The sequence below is a fragment of the Nilaparvata lugens genome, chromosome 3, assembly GCF_014356525.2.
Source record: "Nilaparvata lugens isolate BPH chromosome 3, ASM1435652v1, whole genome shotgun sequence".
Lineage (NCBI taxonomy): Eukaryota > Metazoa > Arthropoda > Insecta > Hemiptera > Delphacidae > Nilaparvata > Nilaparvata lugens.
The window spans coordinates 96,411,928-96,438,275 of record NC_052506.1 but is presented as its reverse complement, the minus strand read 5'-3'; the positions used below and the strand labels follow the sequence as shown (position 1 = coordinate 96,438,275).

At 33.3% G+C, this 26,348-nt stretch overlaps 1 protein-coding gene across 1 annotated transcript in view; it reads right to left on the bottom strand.

The window, feature by feature from the left end:
• LOC111047336 (nuclear pore complex protein Nup93) overlaps positions 1-26,348 on the bottom strand; it is a 32,658-nt gene that overhangs the window by 403 nt on the left and 5,907 nt on the right. Inside the window, exons 6-17 of the mRNA XM_039425191.1 lie at positions 25,637-25,776; positions 24,275-24,508; positions 20,038-20,175; positions 18,069-18,247; positions 15,923-16,114; positions 13,327-13,453; positions 10,113-10,263; positions 8,452-8,544; positions 5,051-5,172; positions 4,508-4,625; positions 2,151-2,305; positions 427-475 (exon numbers count right to left, since the gene is read on the bottom strand). Of these exons, the coding sequence (XP_039281125.1) occupies positions 427-475; positions 2,151-2,305; positions 4,508-4,625; positions 5,051-5,172; positions 8,452-8,544; positions 10,113-10,263; positions 13,327-13,453; positions 15,923-16,114; positions 18,069-18,247; positions 20,038-20,175; positions 24,275-24,508; positions 25,637-25,776 (1,698 nt within the window). The remainder of the gene's footprint in view (positions 1-426; positions 476-2,150; positions 2,306-4,507; positions 4,626-5,050; positions 5,173-8,451; positions 8,545-10,112; positions 10,264-13,326; positions 13,454-15,922; positions 16,115-18,068; positions 18,248-20,037; positions 20,176-24,274; positions 24,509-25,636; positions 25,777-26,348) is intronic.

Here is a 26,348-nt window from a genome sequence, read left to right as displayed (position 1 = left end):
TAAATTATGTTTCTATCATTATATTTGTAATTTATCGGTGGTTTATTTATTGTTATTGGTTGTTTATTTTATGTTAGAAGCCTCTCGCTGATGACAAATCATACATGAAACACTAAACAACTCTCAAATGAGCAAACTTTTCTCAGATTATTTCTGAGGTGTTTGATGAATAAAATATTTATAAAAATAATTCACAAATTAACTTAGTGTGAATTATTTCACTGTTACTAAATGTGAAAATAGAGAACCGATTGAACTATTTCCGTGGATTCTTTCAAATAATCTTGAAGTGGAAATTGTATTATTTTTTAAATTTATTATAAACAATATTTTAATTTAGTAATTGAAACTGAAATTTTAATCAAATTACAGCTTTTGTTAACAAATTGTATAGAAATTTAGAACGTTTTCAGTTTTGAAACCTACCTTTTCTCTGCTTTGGTCCTGGAGGTGCCCCTGAGCCTGACTTGCTCCTCTGCAAAATAAAATAGAAGTTTCATCAAAAGTTCTAAAAATAAGATATATTGCGAAAAAACAGCACAAATGTAATGTACCAACAGCCAACGTACGGACTACATTTGTGTTTATTCTGTTTACATTATTTAATTAAAAAGTCTTATAACTGCAGCCGCAATTTAGTTCATGTATACCAAATATCCACATTCACATTATACCTCGATCGGCAAAGACGATCTTTGCACACATTGTACCACTTGCTATAAATAATTTGAACAATTTTTGCTATTATCCGATCTCTGTTTTCCAGTGTTACTCTTAGGGCCGTTTGCACAGTCAAAGCTTAAACTCGATTTAATCAGCTGGTGGCTTAAACTCAAAATGAAACACATTATAACAAACTAGACGTGATACGGATTTAATCCAGTTTAAAATGAAATTTAGTTTAAACTGTCACCGTGCAAACGGCTCTTAATGTCTAGCTTTCAAAACAAATCATTGCAGGATGTACTTTTCAAATTTAAGTTACTGTGACTTTAAAAATCTGGTCCGCCATTTTGAATGCAACTTAACTTTTTTGAATAGGAAGGTAGTCATGCGATACATGATTTCAATATGGAATTTCAAGACAAAATGAATGGCGAAAACCGAACATCGATATATCAAATCGTTTGGAAAATATTCACATTATTAATCAATAATAGAATCAACACAACACCAGAATTAGAAATCTGAATTTTCTTCTCGTTCCCAGAATGAACACAGCTTTTGGTCAGAGATCTGTACAATATTTAGGTCCTAGAATTTACAATAAAATCCCGCAGATCGCAAAGGACGAAATGAATATAAATAGATTTGAAAGAGCAGTATGGAATTGGTTATATGATACTGGCATTTACCAGACCGAGGAGCTCATTGTAAATAGGATATAGGCTGAACTACTGTCTTCTTTTTATTCTACCGTTAATAACTAACAAACCTTTATAACTAAAATTACTAATTAAATTTTTTATTCATGTTTTAGAAAAGAATATTATGATCACCCCGACACATATTATTAAAGCGGGGTATCATAATTAGAACTAAGTTTAGTATTAGCAATTTTGTATGTATAATATAACAACTATGTATATGTTTTGTCAATAAACTCCTCTGGTTGCAATTCATTGGAAATCAGAGAAATTATTATTATTATACCACTTATGTATTTCATTTCTGATTTGCATGGTATTGATTGATAATGTGGATATCTTCCAAACAATTTTGAGATATTGATGAGCGGTTTTCGCCATTCATTTTGTTTTGCAATCATGTATCGCATAACTACCTTCCTATTAAAAAAAAAGTTGTATTCAAAAATGTCGGATCCAAGATGGCTGACAAGAATTTCAAAGTCACAGTAAATTAGTATTTTCAATTTGAGTAGGATTCCCGATAACACCTACCGTCAAATTATCATTGTGTATGAGATATTAAGCCATTCTCGGACTTTTCACCCATCCTGTATATACAGTGATATATATGATAGTAAATCATTTGACAATTAGCTTCAGATAGAGATAATTATGGATTGCAACAATAATGCCAACAGTTTTTTTGGCAGTCGCTCCTCTCCGAGAAAAGAGAATGCGCCAATAATAAATATTATAATGACAAAAATAAATACGATAGATACGTAGATAGTATTAACTAACCTCAACTGCATGTACTGGGAGTACAGAATGTTCATCGTTGCTAACAGAATATCTGGAATGATCCTGCAGATTTCTTCCTCTAGCCTCGCAAATTTACTCACTCGTTCTTCAACCTCATCATTTGACAATGGAATCAAATGAGACTTCTGAATCGTCTGTGAAATAAAATGCAGATTCAAACGATTAACACACAGAATACATGATATCAATATCAGGACCTCCTATTCATTCATTCATTTATACAATAAGTACATTATCAATATACTACCGGACCTGAGCCTAGAAATAGTTATTTGTGCAACTAGTGCGCAAAGTGACAGTTTGCTGTACCGAAAGAAACGTTTACGCCCGAGCCGTAGGCGAGGGCGGAATGGTTTCTTGAGTGCAGCAGAGGAACTTTGCGCACGTATTTCACATTAAGTTTTTCCTACAGTTACCATTGAATATGAAAAGTGGGTAATTATGGGTAAAATTGCCTGAAATGCATCAAATGTTTTTCTGTGTAATTTTATTATTGATAAAAACCTTAATCCTAAAATCCTAAAGTCCTCGTTGTCCTTGGTTATAATATATAATGAATAATAATTAGCGCGTTGTGCTTGGTTGCACCTCTGCTCACTATAGCAGCCACAGCAGTCACTGTTACCAACTTCATTTTGATTTTGCTGCACTGTTGCTCCATATAACCTACTAAGTATTTTGCGTTGCCATGTTGCAAATCTGGAGTGCAGAAAAATTTTTCCCGCACTAGAGCGGAAAAGTGATTCTTTGCGTTCTGTAATCAGTGCAGCAATGGCCACTTTTCAACGTAACTGTAGGAAAAAGAAATTCCCGCCGAATGTGGTGGTCTTATAGAAATTTACTCAGAAAAAAATCACTTATCAGCTGTTAGAGAGCGTCTCAGTTTGTCAAAATCTCAGCTCGTATAGTTCCCGTTTAAAATATCAATGCCGGCCACCACCTACGGTGGCCATATTATTTGTAGGAGGTCCGGTATATAGGAAGTCCTGTCAAAATGATTTATCAATATCTTCTTCATGTACCGTCTCCATGGCGGAGGTTGGCTATCATGATGGCGATTTTTATTTTATTCACAGCCGCTCTCAATAGGTTGTTAGATGTACCCTGGAACCAATCCCTTAATCAAAATAAATTATTATATAAATCAGAATAAGACTAGATTGTGATTTTTTAGAGGATTTAGGGCCGGTTTCCGAGCTCGGGATTCAGCTAAGTACTGAACTTTAAACAGCTGGAGTCAGAAAATTGGCTTTCCGAAACGGGGCATAGTCGTAGTCATAGTCAAAGTCACGTTTAAATTGAATTTCGAAAAACTAGAGAATTGAACACAAAATTGAATAAAGAGAAAATAGTGTAAAGTTTTAGCTATTTTGAATTATTTAGGAATATTTCATTTGGTAAAGGAAAAACGTTTCCAATGATAGAAATGAGAAAATAAAGATTTATTCTGCTGCAACTATTTACTGCGACTAAGCACCGTTTTGGAAAGCCAATTTTCTGACTCCAGCTGTTTAAAGTCTAGAACTTACCTGAATCCCGAGCTCGGAAACCGGCGCTTAGATATTATGAAGCACAATTGAGTGAGGCTGTAGTAGTTGGGTGTAGTAAAAATTCTAAATTCGATAAAGATCATGAATATTTCTCAAGATACTAATAAGATATTTGATTAGATTAAAGATACTGGAATATCCCTAACGAACATTTATTTGATTTTTCAGTGAGTAGGAAATGTTAGGCGACCATCATGATACATGTTTTTCAATCTAAACATGTAATAGAATACAGAGTTATTCGAAATGATGGATCCATTTTCAAAACTTGGTATATATTAAAGTAATAATGCAAAATGGACAATCTTTATACCAATGGAAAGAGAAAGTTTCAACGTTTTTTCAATGCCTTACAAGTGGTCAATGTGGCCTCCGGCTGCTGCACGGCAAATATCTACACGTTAGCCAAACTCGTCCCACACGCGAGAAAGCGTATCTGGTGCTATTGAATGCACCGCAGCAGTGGTATGGCGGCCTTTTATTGCGAGAGCTCGACCGGCCACTTATGGAACCATCACTAACCGCCACAAAGTTTGAAAATTTCTCTTTCCATTGGTATAAAGATTGTTCATTTAGGATTGGTACTTTAGTAATATATGAATATTAAAAAAATGGGTCCATCATTTAGAATAACCCTGTATTAAAATAAATTTCAGTTCTTTATTAGCATGATCATGAATATCCTATAATGTGATAGAATGGGTCATAGAGCCTTCCAAAATCAATTATAGCATTCATTGTAAATATTGGAATGGATTGTTGTGTGTATTAATTGGAATGACCTACCTCTAGAGCCAACTGATACTGTTGATTGGAGAACTGATTGAAGAATACAATGAGATCACGAAGTGTGTAGAACGTAGCGGCAGTCTCAGCCCTGCAATTCAACTGTATTCCATTGTACCTGTAAAAAGAACACTTCAATTTTAACAATAGAAATTTTACTTAGCCTGATGATTCAAGCCAAGATAAGAATGCATTACAGATTTTATTTCCTCATCCAAGGAAGCCAACAATAACAAATTACCAAACTGAGAATACAAAATTAATTTGAATGTATCAATCTTAAGAGTCAAATTGAAAATCCTTATTAAGAAATGGATTCAAACCTAAAGTTTTCATCAATTTAAACAAAAAATACAATGGAATAGAAATTTCAAAAGTATAAGTACTGTTCAATTTATGAGTGTTCAAAATTAAATTTCTGTCTGGCGTATTAGATCAATCATGCAACACAGTAATAAGTACTAAGAAATAAAATCACCATTTCTATAGCGAGTACATACAATAATGAAAATAATAGTACATTGAGGCTGAAGTTGAACCCACCTTTCAGAAATGTTTTCAGCATACACAGATAATCTGCTTCTCAACGATCCTGGTTCATTGTCAGGTTTAGCAACGATTTGACACAACAGCGTTGACATGAGTGAGAGCACTTTTTCATGTATCTGAAATAGTTAAATAAAACATAATATACCATCCTTATTTTCTTTCTACATAAGATATATCTTCCGTATATTATACAAAATTACATACCATCCTTATTATATGAGCTTCTATACTTATTCATCATCATGCTACCAAGTACTTGAGAATAAAGAATAAAGGGGTAAATGATTTAGTTGGTTTTCCCTTTTTCCATCAAAATACTACGTTTTTCCTTTCAGACTGGAAGAGGCGGCTGATTTAACCAATGATAAGGTAAATCCCCTTCTGTGACTTTGACGATCAACAAGAAAATTGGTATGAAACCTTTCTCTGTGAAAAACTGTATTCTGCAGGTGATATAAATGGTTATCTTTTACCAAATACAAACATGAAATAAGTTTTCGTTAATCTATCCTCTTCGTGAATAGATTATAGGGGGTTTCTAAAAGCACCATTGCATGTATCCTATATTACCTGCTTAGGCCTACAAATTGTCACAGAAGAGATTATGAATTTTAATAAAAATCGGACCATTAGGAATATTTAGGGCCGGTTTCCGAGCTCCGGATCTATAAGTTCTGGACTTAGAGAGTCCAGGATTGAAATAAGCTCTCGGGCCTAAATTGACTTTCTGAGTCACGATTTTATCTTCTAAACTCCGGAGGCTATGAAGTTCTCGACTTATTTGAGTCGAGGACTTTAACGCATTAAACGTGAGGGAAATTTACAATATTTTGCTGTTGTTTTGTTGGCATTATAGCAAAATGGAAACAGCTGATTACAGCGGGACAATTCAAATGAGCATGCTCTCCAAACTATATTGTAATAGTATATTTCGCACCTAGGGCCGAAAATTGGACTTTTCCGGCTCGAAATCGGTTTTCAAGTCCGAGGCCGTAGGCCGAGGACTAGAAAAGATTGAGAGCCGGAAAAACATTTTTGCCCATGGTGCGAACGCTATTTTTCGCCACACAGAAAAATAAACAATATATATATGAGAATTATTAAATTATTATTTAATAAATTTTATTGTTCATTAAGCACTTATATCTCTCGGTCATAGCTCTAGCAAATCTTAGGTAATCTGAATATCAGGAAATTGTCCAAGTATTTTTATTTTTTATTCTGATTTGTCTAAATAACCTAAAAGATTATGTTCAATTATGTGGGAGGTTGAGTTTATACTTTTTTAATGTTTCAAATTACAATAAGATGATATTATTATAAATGTTTTAATTATTGAATAATAAACTTAAATAATGAAAAGTTTTTTGATCAGCTGTTTTAGCTCACTTGAAATTTAGCCAATCTGAATGTCAAAACGTCAACAATGCTTGTTGTCGTCGACTTCGGAAGTTTAGGTTAGAAGTTCTATACTACTCTGAAAATCGAATTTGAATAGTTTATAATATATATCTTATCTGTATTTCATTCATCCAAATAAAATGATAGTATATTATTGCAGAATACTTTATTCAATTCTTGAAGCATAAACTGATTCCGTTTCATAAACTATTTGTGAAAACGTTCAGCACCATTGATATTGCCCAAGTAGTTCCAAAATTATCCACCAGGTTTCGTAATAAACGCAGTACTATGAGGTTTGAGGTTAGATTCTATTATACTCTGTAAATTGAATTTGAATAGTTTGTTTATAATATCTTATTTGCATTTCATTTATCCAAATAAAATGATAGTATCTTAATGCAAAATACTTCATTCAATTCTAGAAGCATAAACTGATTCCGTTTCATAAAGTATTTTGTAAACGCATTCACATCAAATCAGAATCAGCTGACTTCAAGGTTATTTTACAGCCCTAGGGCCGTAAAAATTTTACCGGCCTGGTCAGAAAACAATCATTTTCGGCCTCCATATGACGCACGTAAACCAGCTCATTACATCCAAGTGGGGCGAAAAAATATGTTCCGATTTCTTTGTTGGCTTATCAAAGCAAAACCTTTGAAAGGTGAATGAATAAACATATCATTTTACGTTATGCTATTATTGATCATTGATCCTAACCAGTGATTATGGAATAAAAATTTCATTAGGCTATTGAGTTTGAGAACGTAGGCCTATTTGTTTTGAAAAAACTGCAGTAATAATTTATTATTGTTATTATTATTATTAATATGTTGAATATGACATTGAATAATAACATTCAGATTGGAATATAAATTCCATGGCAATCCTTGTATTATTTTGCTTGAACATTTTTAGGTTATTTTACAGTCGTAAAATGAGGGTAGTTTCTTAAGCATATTATGCAATATTATGCATATTATACATATGATACAATTTTATTCCAAAATGAACTTGCAAACTATAAATTATGAATTTAGATGGACTAATCCAAATAATTTAGGTATTTCATGATATCTATTTGACTTTTTATCTACTCCAAAACAATAACTGAATTGTGTTTGCTCAGTTAAGTCTAGAACTATAATTTAAACCCTACCCCAGTCGAGGGTTTAAAATCATGCTGTTCTAAGTCCTGGAGTTAACGATTTTTGATAAATCCTTGACTCAGAAAGAAGCGAGAATCTAATTCAAGTCCTGGACTTATAAGCCCTTCACTCAGAAAGCGAAATTATAAACTCCAGGGTCTAACATGATCTTTAAACTCCAGAGTCTATTTAAGTCCTCAACTACGTTAACGCTCTGACTCAGAAAGCCAATTTTCTGACTACAGAGTTTGAAGCCAGTTAAAGTCTAGAACTTAGCTAAATCCCGAGCTCGGAAACCGGCCCTTAGAGTCCAAACCAGTCTTAGTTAATAATACTAAATCTCTCTGATAATACTGTTAGTACATATTGTTCGGAGTCTTCTTAATGTAAGATACTATTCAAGTAATTTGATTAGTAAAATGAAGGGGTCCGTCACGATTGATAGCTGATAATTAATTAAATTTTCCATTTATTCCTATTGGGCTACTTCATACAAGTTTTATTATACAGAGTGTTTACGAACTCCCTACCTAATGGTATGATCAACCATTATTTAGAAAAAAAAGTGAAAAAAGCAAAATGGCCGCTGTGTGAGTAATTGAAGACTTCCGGACAATTTAAATATGATATTTAGATATGTTTTTCACCCAGGAACAATTCCCCAGAGTATTTTGGTAGGGAGTTCCTAAACACTCTGTATAAACCAATATCACTTTTTATTTTTGATGGCACGACCGGTTTCGGGTATTCATCCCATTATCAAGTGTGACTAAAAAATAAAAGGGTACTAGTGATTTTATATAATAAAATAAATTTAATATTCAATTTTGAACATAGCAAACTTACGCCAGCAAGATCATAGAGAGTGATGGCGTCTTCATATTGACCACGTTTCTCAGCTGTTCCTGCCACTCGTTCAATGATAGCAGTTATGTTATCCTAAAACAAAAATAGTTGTGAGTAAAAACATAGATAATTGGGACATTTTTCCCACCAATTATTTGATATAATAATTATATATATAATAATCAAATAATTTGATTATTTTTTAATCAAAACATCAGAGACTATTGAAGAAAGACAATAAAACACGACTTAAAGATAAGACGATATGTAATTATTGTAAATAATACGAGGGTAATTTTTTATTCAAGCTCCGATTGGCCATAAATAAAATACGAATTTATATAAAAGAATAATTCGTTTTTTCACTTAAAGTTACCTACACTTATGATTATTCTTCAACATACAGTAATTGCCGTGAAGGTTGAAGCATTTGTCATACTAGTGGACCAGGCCACCAAAACCCTCTTCATGAAATGCTGCCACTAAATGAGTTTTAGAGGACTATGCTATGACATTGTTTTGGAAATCCTCGTTAGTTTGCAAGCTTTGCCTACAAAGTCATGTCTTATGTTTGAGGGAGAAGGTATAAGTTACTAGTGGACAAATCAGGTTTGTATTGTCCGGGTGATCGAAACTATCCCATTTGATTTGCTAGAGAAGTCGTTTGGTTGCACCAGCACTGTGAGGTCGAGTTGTCATGGATCATAACGAATCCGGAAGTCATTTCAACAGACGTCCTTAATTTTCCGACAACATTCACGCACAATATCATCACTTTTCCTGCGTTAACATGAATATTTCTTTTCCTACAGTTACGTTGAAAAGTGGTCATTGCTGCACTGATTACAGAACGCAAAGAATCACTTTTCCGCTCTAGTGCGGGAAAAATTTTTCTGCACTCCAGATTTGCAACATGGCAACGCAAAATACTTAGTAGGTTATATGGAGCAACAGTGCAGCAAAATCAAAATGAAGTTGGTAACAGTGACTGGGCTGCTATAGTGAGCAGAGGTGCAACGAAGCACAACGCGCAAATTATTAATTATATATTATAACCAAGGACAACGAGGACTTTAGGATTAAGGTTTTTATCAATAATAAAATTACACAGAAAAACATTTGATGGATTTCAGGCAATTTTACCCATAATTACCCACTTTTCATATTCAATGGTAACTGTAGGAAAAACTTAATGTGAAATACGTGCGCAAAGTTCCTCTGCTGCACTCAAGAAACCATTCCGCCCTCGCCTACGGCTCGGGCGTAAACGTTTCTTTCGGTGCAGCAAACTGTCACTTTGCGCACTAGTTGCACAAATAACTATTGTTTGATTTATGTGAACTATTGCTTTTTGTTTGCAAAAACGAATAATGCAATACAATCAGCACTTAGCGAGAGGCTCAATTGAGGCAGCTATGTTTGTGGGTCTATAACTCAACAATTATTGAAGATTTGACGCATCGACCACAGGGCGCGTGGTGGGGATGACAAGCTGTTCAGCTCTGTGAAAAGCATCCCCCTACCGTTTTACTGTGTCTTATGATATGTGATCGGAGGTTGAAAACAAAATGACCCTCGTGAAAAGATAAGACAGTTGGAAGAAAGCAATGATTTGTACGGGGTTAATCAAGTTTGTTAATGAAGTATTGTTGATGTCTTACTTCGGTTCCATTGAAAGCGTCGATGAGGCCAGGCAGCCGATAGCCGTCGGCGCCGAGACGCCCGAGAATGGCGTCGAATTCGCGCGTCTCCATCACCAAGTCGCTCACACACTCCACAAACATGTTGTCGCCCGACGGCGTCTTCAGACTCCTGTTCAGCAAAAATGCTACAGTCAAAGTTTGTGCAACATAGAAACTATCGATATTTTTATTTATCTACTTTTTTTGACAATATGATGTAGAACTTAGAATCTGAAAAATCTGGTGTGGTACACTCACACAACTTTCCTTGCTCATATTCGAAACTACGATCAGACTTTTGTATATGTGTATATATAATTGTTTTCAGAGTACTTTTTCCTTTGTGTAAATTGTAAAATTCAATGATTTTTTTAGTCGTCATTTTTTTAAAGTCGTCAAAACAGCTGTTCTACAGATGAAATATCTCGACTATGTGTTCTTTTTATGAACTGCTCTACCTACCTACCTCATGCACGAGAAGGAGGTTACAAAGTCCATTTCTCAAGGATGGGGTGGACCCCCCATTAGTTTCCCAGAAAGGAGACTCATGCCAGTTAATAGAGCTGATAAATAACTATACAGAGTATGAATTTGAAAAAAATCGGTCAAGTTATTTTGAAAAAATCGTGAAAAACATGGTTTTTTAGTAATTATCCGCCATTTTTCTCAAGAATATTACGGAGCTCCTGCAATTTTCCAAGGAAAAAACTCATGTCATTTGATAGGACTTATGAATAGCTAACCATGGCTTGAATTTGAAGAAAATCGTTAGAGCCGTTTTCGAGAAAACCGTGAAAAACCTGGTTTTTGGTCATTATCCGCCATTTTTCTCAAGAATATTACGGAGCTCATGGAATTTTCCCAGAAATGAGACTCATGCCAGTTGATAGTGCTTATGAATTTCCATGGTATGAATTTGAAGTAAATCGTTAGAGCAGTTTTCGAGAAAACGGTGAAAAACATGGATTTTTAGTCATTATCCGCCATTTTTCTCAAGAATATTACGGAGCTCCTGAAATTTTCCCAGAAATGAGACTTATGCTAGTTGATAGGGCTTATAAATAGCTATTCATGATATAAATTTGAAGAAAATCGTTAGAGCCATTTTCGAGAAAAACGTGAAAAACATGGTTTTTTAGTAATTATCCGCCATTTTTTCCGCCATCTTGAATTGAATTTTATTGAATTTCTTATAGTCGGGTCCTCATGGTATAGGGACCTTAAGTTTAAAATTTCAAGTCGATCGGTTAACTAGGAATGGAGTTATCGTGTTCACAGACATACACACACACACACATACACACACACACACATACACACATACACACACACAGACCAATACCCAAAAATCATGTTTTTGGACTCAGGGGACCTTGAAACGTATAGAAAACTTGAAATTGAGGTACCTTAATTTTTTTTGGAAAGCAATACTTTCCTTACCTATGGTAGTAGGGCAAGGAAAGTAAAAACGACTAGCAATACAGTAAATTTGTTTAGATTAGTTTCATTTTCGTCAAGAACACTACAGAATCAAGCATAAATACACCGTCTACGCCTGATTTGTTTAGTTTCAGTTTTGTCAAGAACAAAACAAAAACAAGCATAAATAAACCGTCTTCGCCTGATTTGTTGTAAGTTGAATATTGCATTGTTAGATGGATAGTTCATTATGGATGGGGTGATGAATTTTGAAGGCAATATTGAAATAGATTTTTTCTTTTAATGCTTAACTATTTTGAGAGTCTGTTCTGAGTGATATACAGTTTTTCAGTTATAGTGACAACCGGTTGTATAGTTATTGTTGGTGAAATAATTGAATTTTGTCATGTTCAATGGTGGTAGTCTTATAAGGACCATGCTGTTACATTTTCTTGCTTTAATTGAAGGAAGGTTGTGATTTAATGCGAACGCACACAGCAGCAGACAGAGGAAGTCAAACGGCTGCATGCAGACAGACGGAAGGACGTCTGTGTGCATTGCAACATTCAAAAAAACCTGGAGAGGGATTTTTCCTCTTTCTGTCTGTATACTTCTGTATGATGATATGTTTAAGTTTGTTGTTTATTGATTTTATTGTTTGAACTAGTTCTAACTGGGCGGTAGTGCTTTTATAGTTTTAGTTTTTGCTTGATTTCTATTTAATTTCATCTAGATCTGAAACAAACACTAGTGATTCTGATTCGATTAACATGCCATGTTATTCTATGTTTTCTATTGCATTTCATACAAGAACTCTCCCCCATTCACAGACGTATAGTCTTCTTGGGGGAATTCCACGCCATCGGTATACTAACATTAATGTAATAATGTATCACTTTCTATTTTAATTGATGTATTTAATTTATAATTGAATTTATGTAATTTTACATATTTTTGTGATGCAATGTGGAAAATAAATTGATTTGATTTTTATTTCAAATAATGATTTTGGGACAATATTATATTTTATTATTAAGTCTAAACTATTTTTCACTGTTGTGAATATTAGTTTTCCTACAGTTACGTTGGAAAGTGGCCATTGCTGCACTGATTACAGAACGCAAAGAATCACTTTTCCGCTCTAGTGCGGGAAAAATTTTTCTGCACTCCAGATTTGCAACATGGCAACGCAAAATACTTAGTAGGTTATATGGAGCAACAGTGCAGCAAAATCAAAATGAAGTTGGTAACAGTGACTGCTGTGGCTGCTATAGTGAGCAGAGGTGCAACCAAGCACAACGCGCTAATTATTACTATTATATATTATAACGAGGACAGCAACAGCACAGTGCCACCACAGCACACACCACACAGCTGCCCCCCGCCATTCAAACACTACTAAGTTATTTGATGGATTTCAGGCAATTTTACCCATAATTACCCACTTTTCATATTCAATGGTAACTGTAGGAAAAACTTAATGTGAAATACGTGCGCAAAGTTCCTCTGCTGCACTCAAGAAACCATTCCGCCCTCGCCTACGGCTCGGGCGTAAACGTTTCTTTCGGTGCAGCAAACTGACACTTTGCGCACTAGTTGCACAAATAACTATTTTGTGATTGTTTGAAGTTAGGGCCCTTGTGAAGCACGTTGACTGAAATAAGCATGTGAGTACTTTTCAGTTGTAAAAGTGAAATTTGTTATTAATTCTTCTTTTTTTTTTTGAACCAACAATAAGATTCTTATTGTTCAAATAATGAACTACATTACTGACCTCAAACAGTAGAAATAGTGCAGGGCCTCACGAGCATTATGGCTCTCGAATTTCTGAACATAAATCAAAATCAGCCTCACTAGGTTGATACGTCGCATTGGCACAGAGTCTTTCGGGTCTATTACCACTGAAACAAAGTTACAGTTTATGAAAAACACCTACACTTATACTTTAATTAATATACAGATACATATTTGATTGAGATTCATTGTTTAAGAGTTATTGTTCAGAGATTTTTTCCGACCCACCTCTATTCCCGCTTCAATAGAAATGAAAATATGTGTATGTGATAAAACCAAATGTTCATTTATTACATTTATACAATCACAACATCAAATAAATGATTGGAAGAGAATCAACAGGATAAAACAAAACTGTTTCTCTCCATCATTCTGATAGGAGAAAATAGAGGGTATGTAAACATTTATCATAATAATCACAGAAATTTACAGTACAAATATATACAATAATACTAACAATTTTGTATCTGGGTTAGTTATTTATGTTGGTTCAGAGTCTACATGAAGTTAGTCAAGAAGAACACGGGCTACAAAGTCATAGTAAAACAACCAAAACATAAGCATCATATGCATATCCATATGCATCATAACCATAAATACTGTAAAGATCTGTTTTAAGCTTAGTAGAGACGGCTTAGATCAATGGTTTCAAGTCATAGAAATATAAATGGGGCATCATCTATTTATCTAAGAATTGGGCGACAAAATATTGAAATAGAATTTATGATTGAGGATTATCATGATTTAAAATGATAATTCTTGAGAATTATGAATAGTCGAGTTTCAAGAATACTGGTTTCGGGAAAATTGAGCTAAATTTCTATCATGCAATTTCCAAGTAGAAATATAGAACAATCACGAAGATACCACGTATATATGACTTGCAAGGTGTAGCTTTACTAGAATTTTTTACTGTTTACCATAAAAACTTAATCTAAAGCAAAAATGGCTTGATCAAAATATATTATCACTAAATATATCTAAAACCAAGTTCCTGCCAATTGTATTAACTCATTCAACGGATTACAATCAAAACACGATTTTTGGGTGTTGGTCTTTGTGTGTGTTTATAATTATCCTTATACCATGAGGATCCGACAAAAAGAAATTCAATAAAATTCAATTCAAAATGGCGGAAAAATGGCGGGTAATGGCTAAAAAATATGTTTTTACGGTTTTCTCGAATACGGTTCTAACGATTTTCTTCAAATTTATACCCTAGATAGCTATTTATAAGCCATATCAACTGACATGAGTCTCATTTCTGGGAAACTTGCAGGAACTCCGTAATATTCATGAGAAGAATGAATTTTGTTAAATTTCTATCACGATTTTCTCAAAAATGACTTGATTGATTTTTTTCAAATTCATACCCTGTATAGTTATATATCAGCTCTATCAACTGACATGAGTCTCCTCCCTGAGAAACTAACAGGGTGTCCACCCCATCCTTGAGAAAGTTACTTTGTAACCCCCTTCTCGTGCGTGAGGTAGGTAGGTAGAGCAGTTTATTCAAAAGAACACATGTCGATATTTTATTTGTAGAACAGCTGTTTTGACAACTTTTAAAAAATCCTCAAATTTCATAATTCAAACAAAGGAAATTGTACTCTGAACACAATAACAATAGTATAATCGTAGTTTTAATTATTTAGCCGCCAATCGGCATAATGTTATTCCCCTAATTATCCCTCGTTTAAGAATGAGGCTTATAGATTAATGAGCAAGGAAAGTTGTGTGAGTGCGCCACACCAGATTTTTCAGCTGTAAGTCTTCCAATTTTCAAAAGAAAAGATTGAAATATTGGTTGTTTTAAATAAGTGAGGTGGAGGCTGTGGCTCTGGTCTTGGCGGGCGGCGGACTTACCTGACTGCAAAATTAACATGACTTTTACTGACTCTATACCAATACTGACTGACTCTATACGATACAGACTGGCTATATACGATACAGACGGACTTTACAATACAGAATGACTTTCTACAATACAAAACTATGACAATCATTTGAATGGAATTACCATAAATTGAATTAATTTTGGCTCTCTTTCTTCTCCCCCTACTATACCTACTTGAAATTTCAACTCGAGTCTAGGCACAGGCCACAGTGCCCATGTAGGCTCATTCCATAATCTATGATATGGAAACTTAATCCAAGTACATAATTATTCGTATTTTATATTATTCATCATTTTTGTACTTACTGAATTTTTTGAATAAAGAATATTCTTGATTGATAATGGCATCCCGACACATATTCATATTCTATGTCTATCTTTCTATCTTGTTTTTAGAGTAATCCACATTTTTATTGTACTCATTTATCATAATTTTAGTTTTATAATAGTTTATTCATGTACAATGCTATTTTGTTTTGTAGCACAATGGGTCTTGTCAGACTCAGTGGAAAAATTATCACATTGTATAAATAAATATTCATATATAGTGGGGGCCAAATTTTCTCAAATCAGCAAACTAGCATTGTATCAATACTTTGTAAATAATCGTAGTTTATATGCTCTATGTAATCAACTTGTCTTTATTATTTATTCTGAATTAAAGATACAGTGTACTCACACAATGGCGACTTGACACTAGCTGGCATTGCCAAGAGATGAAGTTGCTGCAAAGCAATGGCCATGTGAACACCGTGCACCCGCAGCCTGTCCGATCTGACGAGGAAGTCGATTGCTGCCTCCCATTGGCCGGTCAAAAATAGCAGCTGGAAGTATACGTGTGGTTGGTCGTTCGCGTTATAATGTTTTTCTCCTGCAAAAATTCAATCACCAACATGATCTTTAGAGTCTAGGCTACTTTATAATAGAACATATAATTTTGGGCAAATGACTAATGTACAATTTCAAAGTTTACATCATGATGTTTTTCAATAAATAACTTGAAAAATAAATAATATCCAAGACTAGATGTGTATAAAAAAGGTACTGGTTTATCTAATTATATGTTTATGCCTTTTCAGGCCCAGTTCAGTAACTAATAAAATACACTAACAATACAAAAACAACAAACTAATAAAATAAAACGTATATATAGGGTTATAATTGGAAAAGGTGCATCTAATTACAAAATTTTTACAATAAATCTTTCTTGAAATGTCGTTTTTCTCAAGGCTGAAAATAGAATAAAATAGCTATTTATGTGTTAAGAGCGTAATGCGCGACTTTATCGCTCGCGCAAACAGTTATCACGCGACGCGAAGCGGAGCGTGATAATTTTGCAAGAGCGATAAAGAAGCATTACACGCGAATTACATACAAAATTTTTTCTACAACTGCCCAAACCTGTTAAATTACTTACATCGGCGGAGTTACAATTACCGACTTTTTAGGTTAAGATCTGACCTTTTGGCGAGCTGCTTACCATCAGCTGATTGGCGAGCGTAAAGAAACTCTTCTTCGCATGCGCGAATGATTTGCGAGCGTAAAGAAAATTTACTGCGCATGCGCGGATGGTTAGCGAGCGAAAAAGTAGATTCTCCTCAGAAATAAGCTGTTTTACGAGGAGAATTGAGTATGTAAATTATTTTTTTTACGCGAAGTTGTAGAAAAAAATCTTTATCAAGCGAACTTTCAAGTCCTCACGAACTCGAAAGGCTAGATGATAGAGAAAACTACCAAGATCTAACTTAAGATTGATCGCCATATTCGAAAACGATCCCGAAAGTGGAAACGATCAATTTGCTTAAGGCTGTGGAAAGGCTAAAAATAAACTTGCTACTGGTGATATCTTTTAAAGTTTTTCGATTTGTATTTCATCAAGCTATCAAAATGATAAAGTTTTCTCAGGAAAACATTTTTTTCCGATCATTACTTTTGGAGATATGAGCGCCTAAAGTTTTAATTTTTGGGACAGAACATTTCAAATTCAGTAAGAGATAAACTTCATGAAATTTAGAGGATAAATTCTTCATGGTATTGTTGATTGAATACAACAAAAAATTTTTTGAGTTATTTTTGGTAAATTGAATAACTTTCTCAAAAATTGATATTTTCAGAAAATTTTTGTTTTATTCATTCAACAATACCATGGATAATTTATCCTCCAAATTTCATGGAGTTATCTCTTACCGAATTTGAAATGTTCTGTCCCAAAAATTTAGAATTTAGGCGCTCATATCTCCAAAAGTAATGATCGGAAAAAAATGTTTTCCTGAGAAAACTTTAACATTTTGATAGCTTGATGATATACAAATCGAAAAACATTGAAAAATATCGCCAGTAGAAAGTTTATTTTTAGCTTTTGCACAGCCTTACAAAGAAATTCAGTATTTTGAGCGAGATATTTATGAAAGAGTCGGACAGAATTCATATGAGTAGGATCATAAATTACACTATTATTTCCTCAACGTAATAAAATCAGATTACAAACTGGAAGACTTATTTCCTGTTCCAACAAGAATCATTCCTCAAGCTTTTGATTTATCAAACTCTGAAAAGTTATTAAGCTTTCAATAGTAATTGAAGAGACTTGAGATATTGTCAAATTTAAAAAAAAAAAGTGGATTTTTTGACAATATTTCAAGCCTCTTCAATAATGAAAAGTTCCACAATATCAATATTCAGTCTTTCGATAGTAAATGGAAAACTAGGTAGTCGTATTTCTGTTTCTGGGAAAACTCGGCAAACATCAAGTAAATTTATCTTTAAAAATGAATTACAGTAATGTGAAGTTTATGAATGTTGTTGTAAAGAAAATATTTATTTACCATACTCTTCTAGCACAAGGGACTGAAGAACCGAATACGATATTTGATCTCCAGAGTCTGTGTTGTCTGCGCTCTCTCTGACTTGACACAGTTTCATCCAGAGGTAGTCATCAGCTGTTTTCGCCACTTCACTGTGTTCGTCGTTCACATCACAGGCACCAAGCACACAGAACACAGCTCTACAAACACAATTTGCGTCCATTAACCACAGAGCTGAAATAAAATTCTAATAGATAATAAAGTATGAACGTGTAACATATATTTTTCTGCGTACTCCAGCTTTTTTATTGTGCGTGGTTGATGGAATAAGATGATGTCATAAAAAATAATCATGGGCTTTGTAGGAATTGAGCCCTCCACTATTTCTGCAATAGATTATTAAGATTACAACCTTAGCGCTTTATACTATTTCTCCCATACGCTTTTACATAAATTTCTCTCATTATGATAAGTTGACATACCATTTTTATAGAATAAGTTTTGAATCATAAACCAGAATTTTAGGATTAAGACAAGTGTGGGACGTTGAGGAAGTTTAGGACTAGAGCACAATGATTTGATAAAAGTAATTCAATTGTTATTTTAATAAGTGATAGTAGCTTGACCTACATTTTAATTTGGACTGTAGTACTGTATAAATTTGAGAAGGGACAGTTTTGGGCATAAGATTGTTGTGCCTTCTCACATAAGTGTAATAACTGTACATAACTAAATAAATGAATAAATTTGTGCGCAGGATCTGCTAATGATACAGACTTATTGAAAAAATGAACCCATTCATTATGAAGCAATCCCATTCCATGACGAAACTATACAGTAAAGATATATGACGAATAAATAAAAATCTATGAGGAATATAATTCTTTGCAAATAGAAAGAGAGTTACTTTTACTACAACCTCACTTTCCTCATGCAGGATAGAGCACACAGAAAATGGAGACATGACTCTACACTTTTGGTAAGCAAGATCTCGCCTAATGACTAAATTTTCACCAACATCTTACTCCTAAAAAATGTAAAAAGTCCGAGGTATCACATCACTATTGTCACGCACAGTAGAAACACTTTTCCGTGTTAAGGGAGAGTTTTGCGATTTAGCATACGGTGGAAGCATTAAATATTCAATTAACATAACGTAAGGTATGAAGAGAAATGTTTGAAAGAGTGTCATGGAATGAGCATGCTGATAAAGTAGCTGATAAGATTAGCAAGGGTCTCTTTGTATTACGGTATATAGTAAGATTCGGAAATAGAGATATTGCTAGGTGTGTGTACTTCTCTCTCATTTACTCACCTGGTATATGGTGGTATATAGAACTGTCAGAAATTATTCATTTTACAAAAACGTACAGTGAGGTACATGGCAAACCTGGATTACAATCAATCGTGCAGGAATGCATTTAAAGAACTAAAATTACTCACCTTTCCATGTATTTATATTTACAGAGTAGTATTATTTATTGCTAATAAGATTAATTCATTGAAAAAGAATTGTGATGTCCATGGTTATTCTACTTGTGGCAATGGGGACCCATTTATTAATCACCACAGATTACGATTCTCTGACAAAAGTCCTAGTGTAATTGGTTTGAGACTGTTTAAAAAGTTACCAAAATGTTTATATACCCCATCAATGAATTTTAAGAAAGAACTTTATGCATACTTAGTAAATAAGGTTTATTATAGTGTGGATGAATTTTTTAATGATGACACTTGAATAATGTGTTGCTTTTGTATTATAAATGTTTTCTTACCATAGTTATATGCTCAAATTTTTAATTATACATTGTTATTCTTTCATTTATTTTTATGTTTTGTCTTGGCCTGTATGCTTATTGTTTTTGGCTCAATACAATGAATTTGAATGTTAAAGCCTCTCCATAAAATGTTAGGTTCAGATTTATTGATCAATAAATAGTCCATCAATTTTTAAAATTAGACCATCAATCTACGAAGAATGAAAACATACCTCTTGTAAGGATCAGTTGTGTTTCTGACAGCTCTTCTGTACTGAGTACGGACAAGTTTTTCCATTTTGGGACTGAGCCGATGAACACTGCTCGATTTCAGTTCATCAAGAACTTGGCACATCTCTTCCATACCTGGTCTGCAACAACAAAATACACATTAGGTACTTTTTTTATTGAATATAACTTTCACTAGTACTAGGACTAACGATCAGTTTTTTTCTATTCTAAATTAATACTTCCAAGTCTTTTCACAAAAATAATCTTGTAATAGCTTCTCCTTGTTTTAAATAAGCTCATTCATAATCACTGCACTAAACTAATATATATTTTTTCACTTTCACTAAGCACTGCTGGAAGTTTACACCAGATCCGTTGGCTTCTTCCTTTTCAATCTCCTCGTTAATGTTGAGTTGTCCAAAGGCTGGATCAGACCATTTTGGTGGTCATGTAGAGCCTATTCATAGGTCCTTGCTGTTTTCACAATCATCTCCTTGACTGTCTCCACCTGAAGGTCTCTATGAAGGTCGGCGTTCCTGATGAAGTATGGAGCATTGACAGCTTTTCGCAGAAACTTGTTTTGGATTAGTTGGATGATGCCAATATTGCTCTCTGCTGTACAGCCCCACAGTTGCGCACCATACAACCAGACAGGCTACAGTATTTGTTTGTAGAGTAGAATTTTATTGGAGGTTGATAAGCTTGAATTCCTTCCTATCAACCAATACATCCTACTATAGTGAAGTCCAAGTTATAATGGCAGTGTACGATTGACAATACTGTTGCTGTCCTTTTCTATCATACAACAAAACAGCGCTATCTCTCTCTAGCTTTGCAATGTTGTCAGTTTGCCAGAATATTTTATTTTTACTTTTGACAGTGACTGTACAAAAGTAAACAATTCATTATCAGTCACCATTTTTTTCTTCATTCTATCGAAATGCTTGAGTACACAAGTCGTATAATTGATTTAAAATGTATTTTTGAAACAATTAAATTATTTTTAGACATTACCGTATGAGAAACACAAATTAAAATACCTGAAATTACATTTTAAAAGTTGATAACTAACCATCTTAGACTTCATCCATGCTTCAGTTAGCCTATACTTATAGGTTAAACCTACTCGTACCGGTATAAATAATATTAAAAGGTTATTTCAGAATTATTTCCATTGAAATTACTTATTTTAAATAGGATTTCTATTTTTCTATTATTTTTGGGACATTCATAAATACATAAATACATAAATGGGACATTCACATCCAAAATCTTTGTTATAAATTAAAATACTTGATTACAATATTTTACAAAATTAATCAATTGAAAGACTTGAACATTCTCAGAACAATTTACAATGCATATGCTCACTCAATCTTCCTCTACAATATAGAAGTATGGGGAGCAGCCTTTGACACCCATTTCAATAAACTTTTTACTATTCAAAAGCATATCATCAGGGCTGCGCTAGGAAGACCAAGACGCTATCCTAGCAGACTAATATTTGATGAGATAAACTTACCAACGCTTCGCCAAACGTACATAACAAACTTAATTATATTCATAAATAAAAATACTCATCTATTTACTCAACGCAATGTCACTTACAATTTAAGACCAGCAAGTGTAAGTGCTTACAGTATAATTTCACTGCATTGACAACCAGCAATCATCAATTCAAGTTCCAGAGCGATAAGCTAATAAATAGGATACCAGACGATTTCATTAGGGATAAAATTACAAGTAATAAATTAAATAAAATAAGATCCTGGGTAAAAGAGAATTACTTTTTTAAAATCGAAAACTAAATTACTATAATTATGACTTGTTTTTAACACGTCAGTTTAAACTTGGTTTTTTTTGATTACCTGAAAAAAGATTTTTTTTTTATTATTATTATAATTTCTATATTACCTATTTCTATTATTGGGCTTGTTGATTTTTGATTCAAGAATTGATTTTGTGTGTTTATTTATACATATTTTTGGTTTTTGGTTTACTATCTTTTAGTTTGTATTTTAGAATATTATCACGGCAAATGTACAAATAATTTAAAGAATATTTTCGAACTCGTGGCTGGAGCTCAAGGCTTCTTTTTCCAGCCACACCAATGTATATTAGTTGATAAGTGTTATTTTGTAAATTTCTAGTGAATTGGTAAATAAATAAATTTGATTTTAAAAGAAATTGGAATAGAATATCTACCAAATAACTTAATTTCTGTTGTTTGAAATTCAGATTGTTGTATCACAGCTTTTTTAATTAGCCACCATTTCAGGTTTGTATAAAAAAATCTGATCTTAGTTATAAAAGCAAATTTTCAAATCAAATTATGGGAAAAAAATTCCTTGATTAATTTGACATTAAATTGATTATGTAATCAAGGAAATGATAATTATTATTAAATCAAATTTAATGGGATGAATTGAGTAACAGCTGTGTACAGTCAGTGGCAAAATGGAGAGACTTGGCAACGTTTTTCTCCTATCTTTCTTCACTGCCATTATAACGTGGACCTCACTATATACTGTAGTTAAGCTCATCCCACTTTTTCTTGACATGGCTTTTCCACCAAAGTTTGGCCAAGATAATACCACCAGAGTAATACAAAGATATCTTGCCTCGTTTGTATATGATATCACATGGTTGTTGATTCTGACTGGTATGTATTCATGCGGATAGACATTAAGATGAGAAAAATGAATACATCCTGGTAACAAAGTAAAAAAATCTGGTGTGGTACACTCACACAACTTTCCTTGCTCATATTTGAAACTACGATCAGACTTCTATATATATATATATATTAAAAAAAAATCATCGAATTTCACAATTTACACAAAACAAAAAGTACTCTGAAAACAATTATATATATATATATATATAATATATATATATATAATATATATATATATATATATATATATATATAATATATATATATATATATATATATATATATAATTGTTTTCAGAGTACTTTTTGTTTTGTGTAAATTGTGAAATTCGATGATTTTTTTTAATATATATATATATAATATATATATATATTATATATATATATATATATATATATATATATATATATATATATATATATATATAGATATATATATATATAGATATATATATATATAATTGTTTTCAGAGTACTTTTTGTTTTGTGTAAATTGTGAAATTCGATGATTTTTTTTTTAGTCGTCAAAACAGCTGTTCTACAGATGAAATATCTCGACTATGTGTTCTTTGTATGAACTGCGCTACCTACCTACCTCATGCACGAGAAGGAGGTTACTAAGTCCATTTCTCAAGGATGGGGTGGACCCCCCATTAGTTTCCCAGAAAGGAGACTCATGCCAGTTGATAGAGCTGATAAATAACTATACAGGGTATGAATTTGAAAAAAATCGGTCAAGTTATTTTTGAGAAAATCGTGAAAAACATGGTTTTTTAGTAATTATCCGCCATTTTTCTCAAGAATATTACGGAGCTCCTGAAATTTTCCCAGAAATGAGACTCATGTCAGTTGATAGGGCTTATAAATAGCTATCCATGGTATGAATTTGAAGAAAATCGTTAGAGCCGTTTTCGAGAAAACCGTGAAAAACATGGTTTTTTAGTAATTATCCGCCATTTTTTCCGCCATTTTGAATTCAATTTTATTGATTTTTTTATTGTCGGATCCTCATGGTATATAAGGACATTGAGTTTAAAATTTCAAGTCAATCGGTTGATTAGGAATGGAGTTATCGTGTTCACAGACATACACACACACAGACCAATACCCAAAAATCATGTTTTTGGACTCAGGGGACCTTAAAACTTATAGAAAACTTGAAATTAGGGTACTTTAATTTTTTTTGGAAAGCAATACTTTCCTTACCTATGGTAATAGGGCAAGGAAAGTAACTAGAGAAATTGATGATAATTGATTATTGATTTTACCTTATTAAAAAACCAATAGGGAGTTTACTTCATGAACGATATTCTCTTCAAAAAAAAAAAAAAAAAGAGAGCTATTATACACACGTTATAACCATAACAGAGCTATATAAGGTTAAGCAGTATACTGCTTACTGGACGATATATATACCGCTATACTGGACGATCTATATAAAATAGATTATACAATTTATCATCGGTTCCTATAGATACTACTGCTTAATTTGCACGAGAAGAGCTTAATTTCCACAGAGCCTCTCTCGTGGAAATGTAGCCAATAGAGAGCCAAGTGTGTTACCCAGCTTGCTGTGCACACTGGAGAGCGGCTGCTATGCTGCCACAGCGCAGGCAGTAGTAGATGAGAGGCCATAGCGGCTGGTCGTCCACCCTGATGGAGGTGTCGAGGCCAAGCATGGCCGCCGGCACTCGCACCGCCACGAAGCCTCGTACCAGCGAGTAGGTTCCCGGCACCCCGCCCCGCCTCGCACCCCTCATGTTGCACGCTATTATGCTCGACATGTACTCTTTGTATCTGAAAACAAATAACACAATTCAGTCGACTCACTATTTAATAGAAATCATAGAGTTTATTACTATGTTGCTCGCTATTATAATCGACATTTTTTGTGAAATTGATCAGTTTTGGGCTGCTGATTCTGTTGTTCCTTTCATAGTTATTTATATGATTTTGATCACGTATAATTAACCTATTAATATTATTCTATTAATCTTCTTTTATAGCATAATATACTATAATAAAAGGAAAGAACTGGCTTATACACGTACGGGATAGGAAAATTATGTTTGAAGCATCATCAAGTCTTTTTCAAAAAGATTCTTAACTAACCGATGATGGTTATAGGCCTATTTCCAATTCTTCATTACGTCAAGTTTCAAGTTTGTCAAGTTTTTAAGTAGACCCTTGTGGAGCACGAGTTACCTGCTAGTATATAATAAAAAGAAGCCTTAAATGAGCTGTTTGCAGCATCAAGTCTGAACTGACCCTTACAAGAGCTGAATTTTGCCCAGGACGTCACAGTACTTTGGCTGAATAGACTTGAGTGTTAAACTTGGCACATTATTTGTAGCATTAAGGCATTTTCATTGCTCTTAAAACGCATAATAATAAAAGCTTACACTCTAAACTTACAGGGTTTTTTTGCCGTTTATATTGCTCAATATTTGTTATATATAGAAAAAAAAACTCAAAACCGAAGGGTAATGAAATAAAAGTTTTGATGCTTTATTCTGATATTTATGCGTGAAGAGAACATTCATCACCTCAGTAAACAGTTAACATTTTTAATGAAAATCTACGTACACAGATTTTTTAACAATTTAGCGTAATGAAACTTCTTGCGATTTATTCTACTAGCTCACAAAAAAACAGTTTCAAATACTGAACTTACCAACAGAATTTATTCTCAAAGGTACAATTTTTAAACAGTCATATCAGTTCAATAAATCAATATTATCAGTACAAATATGTTGTTTTGGAGTTTGGAGCACCTTTGAAACTGTAAAAATAATCAACTTTAATCACCAGTCTAGAGAACTCAAGTGGGATTTGTAATGAGAACCAACTTTTGCTTTGATAATTACTGGGACAGGGATTGTTTAATTAGGACAAAAACAAACGAGGTTTGTGAGGTAGACCTACCGGTTTTCCAAATAGGTTCTTGCTTGATGAATGAGTGCGTCAACCATGTTTGGAGATGTTCTGGCTTCTAGAGGACTGCCCATCAATTGAGGAGGTAACTGAGTCATCGAATCCACTATGTTCCACAGTTCACTAACTTTCTGTAGAAACAGGGAGAATAGAACTGAATAATTGACTAGTTTTCAAAAACTTTCAAGCAATACAAAATAAAACACAATATAAAATTTATATATATCATGCACGATATATAGCCTATGTCAACAAACACACAAAAAACTACAGACTATCTATCTGCCAACCATGCCGCTCGTCATAGGACAAGAATATAGCTCCCATTTTCGCACAAAATAGTTTGCAATTATTGTAATTGGCAGTTCATTTCAACAAACTCGACAAAAGAGAACAAGAAAGAATTAACAAACAGTATTTCCTGAATTTATGTAATAATTCCATGATAATATTATTATATTTCTTCGCATTATTTGAAGTACTGTAAATTACATTATAAATTCTTCAACATAAATTCCATTGCCCTTTCAAAAAAACGAAAAATATTTTTGAAAATAAGATAGAACAAGCATAAGGGCAAATTGGACTCTAATTCAGTATAAACATAACCTATTTTTTGTACACTAATTAAAATTTGGGAGAATGTTGTTCTATCTCAATCAAATTTATATGATCTGCAATTGTTTTCAGAAATGTAATGCAT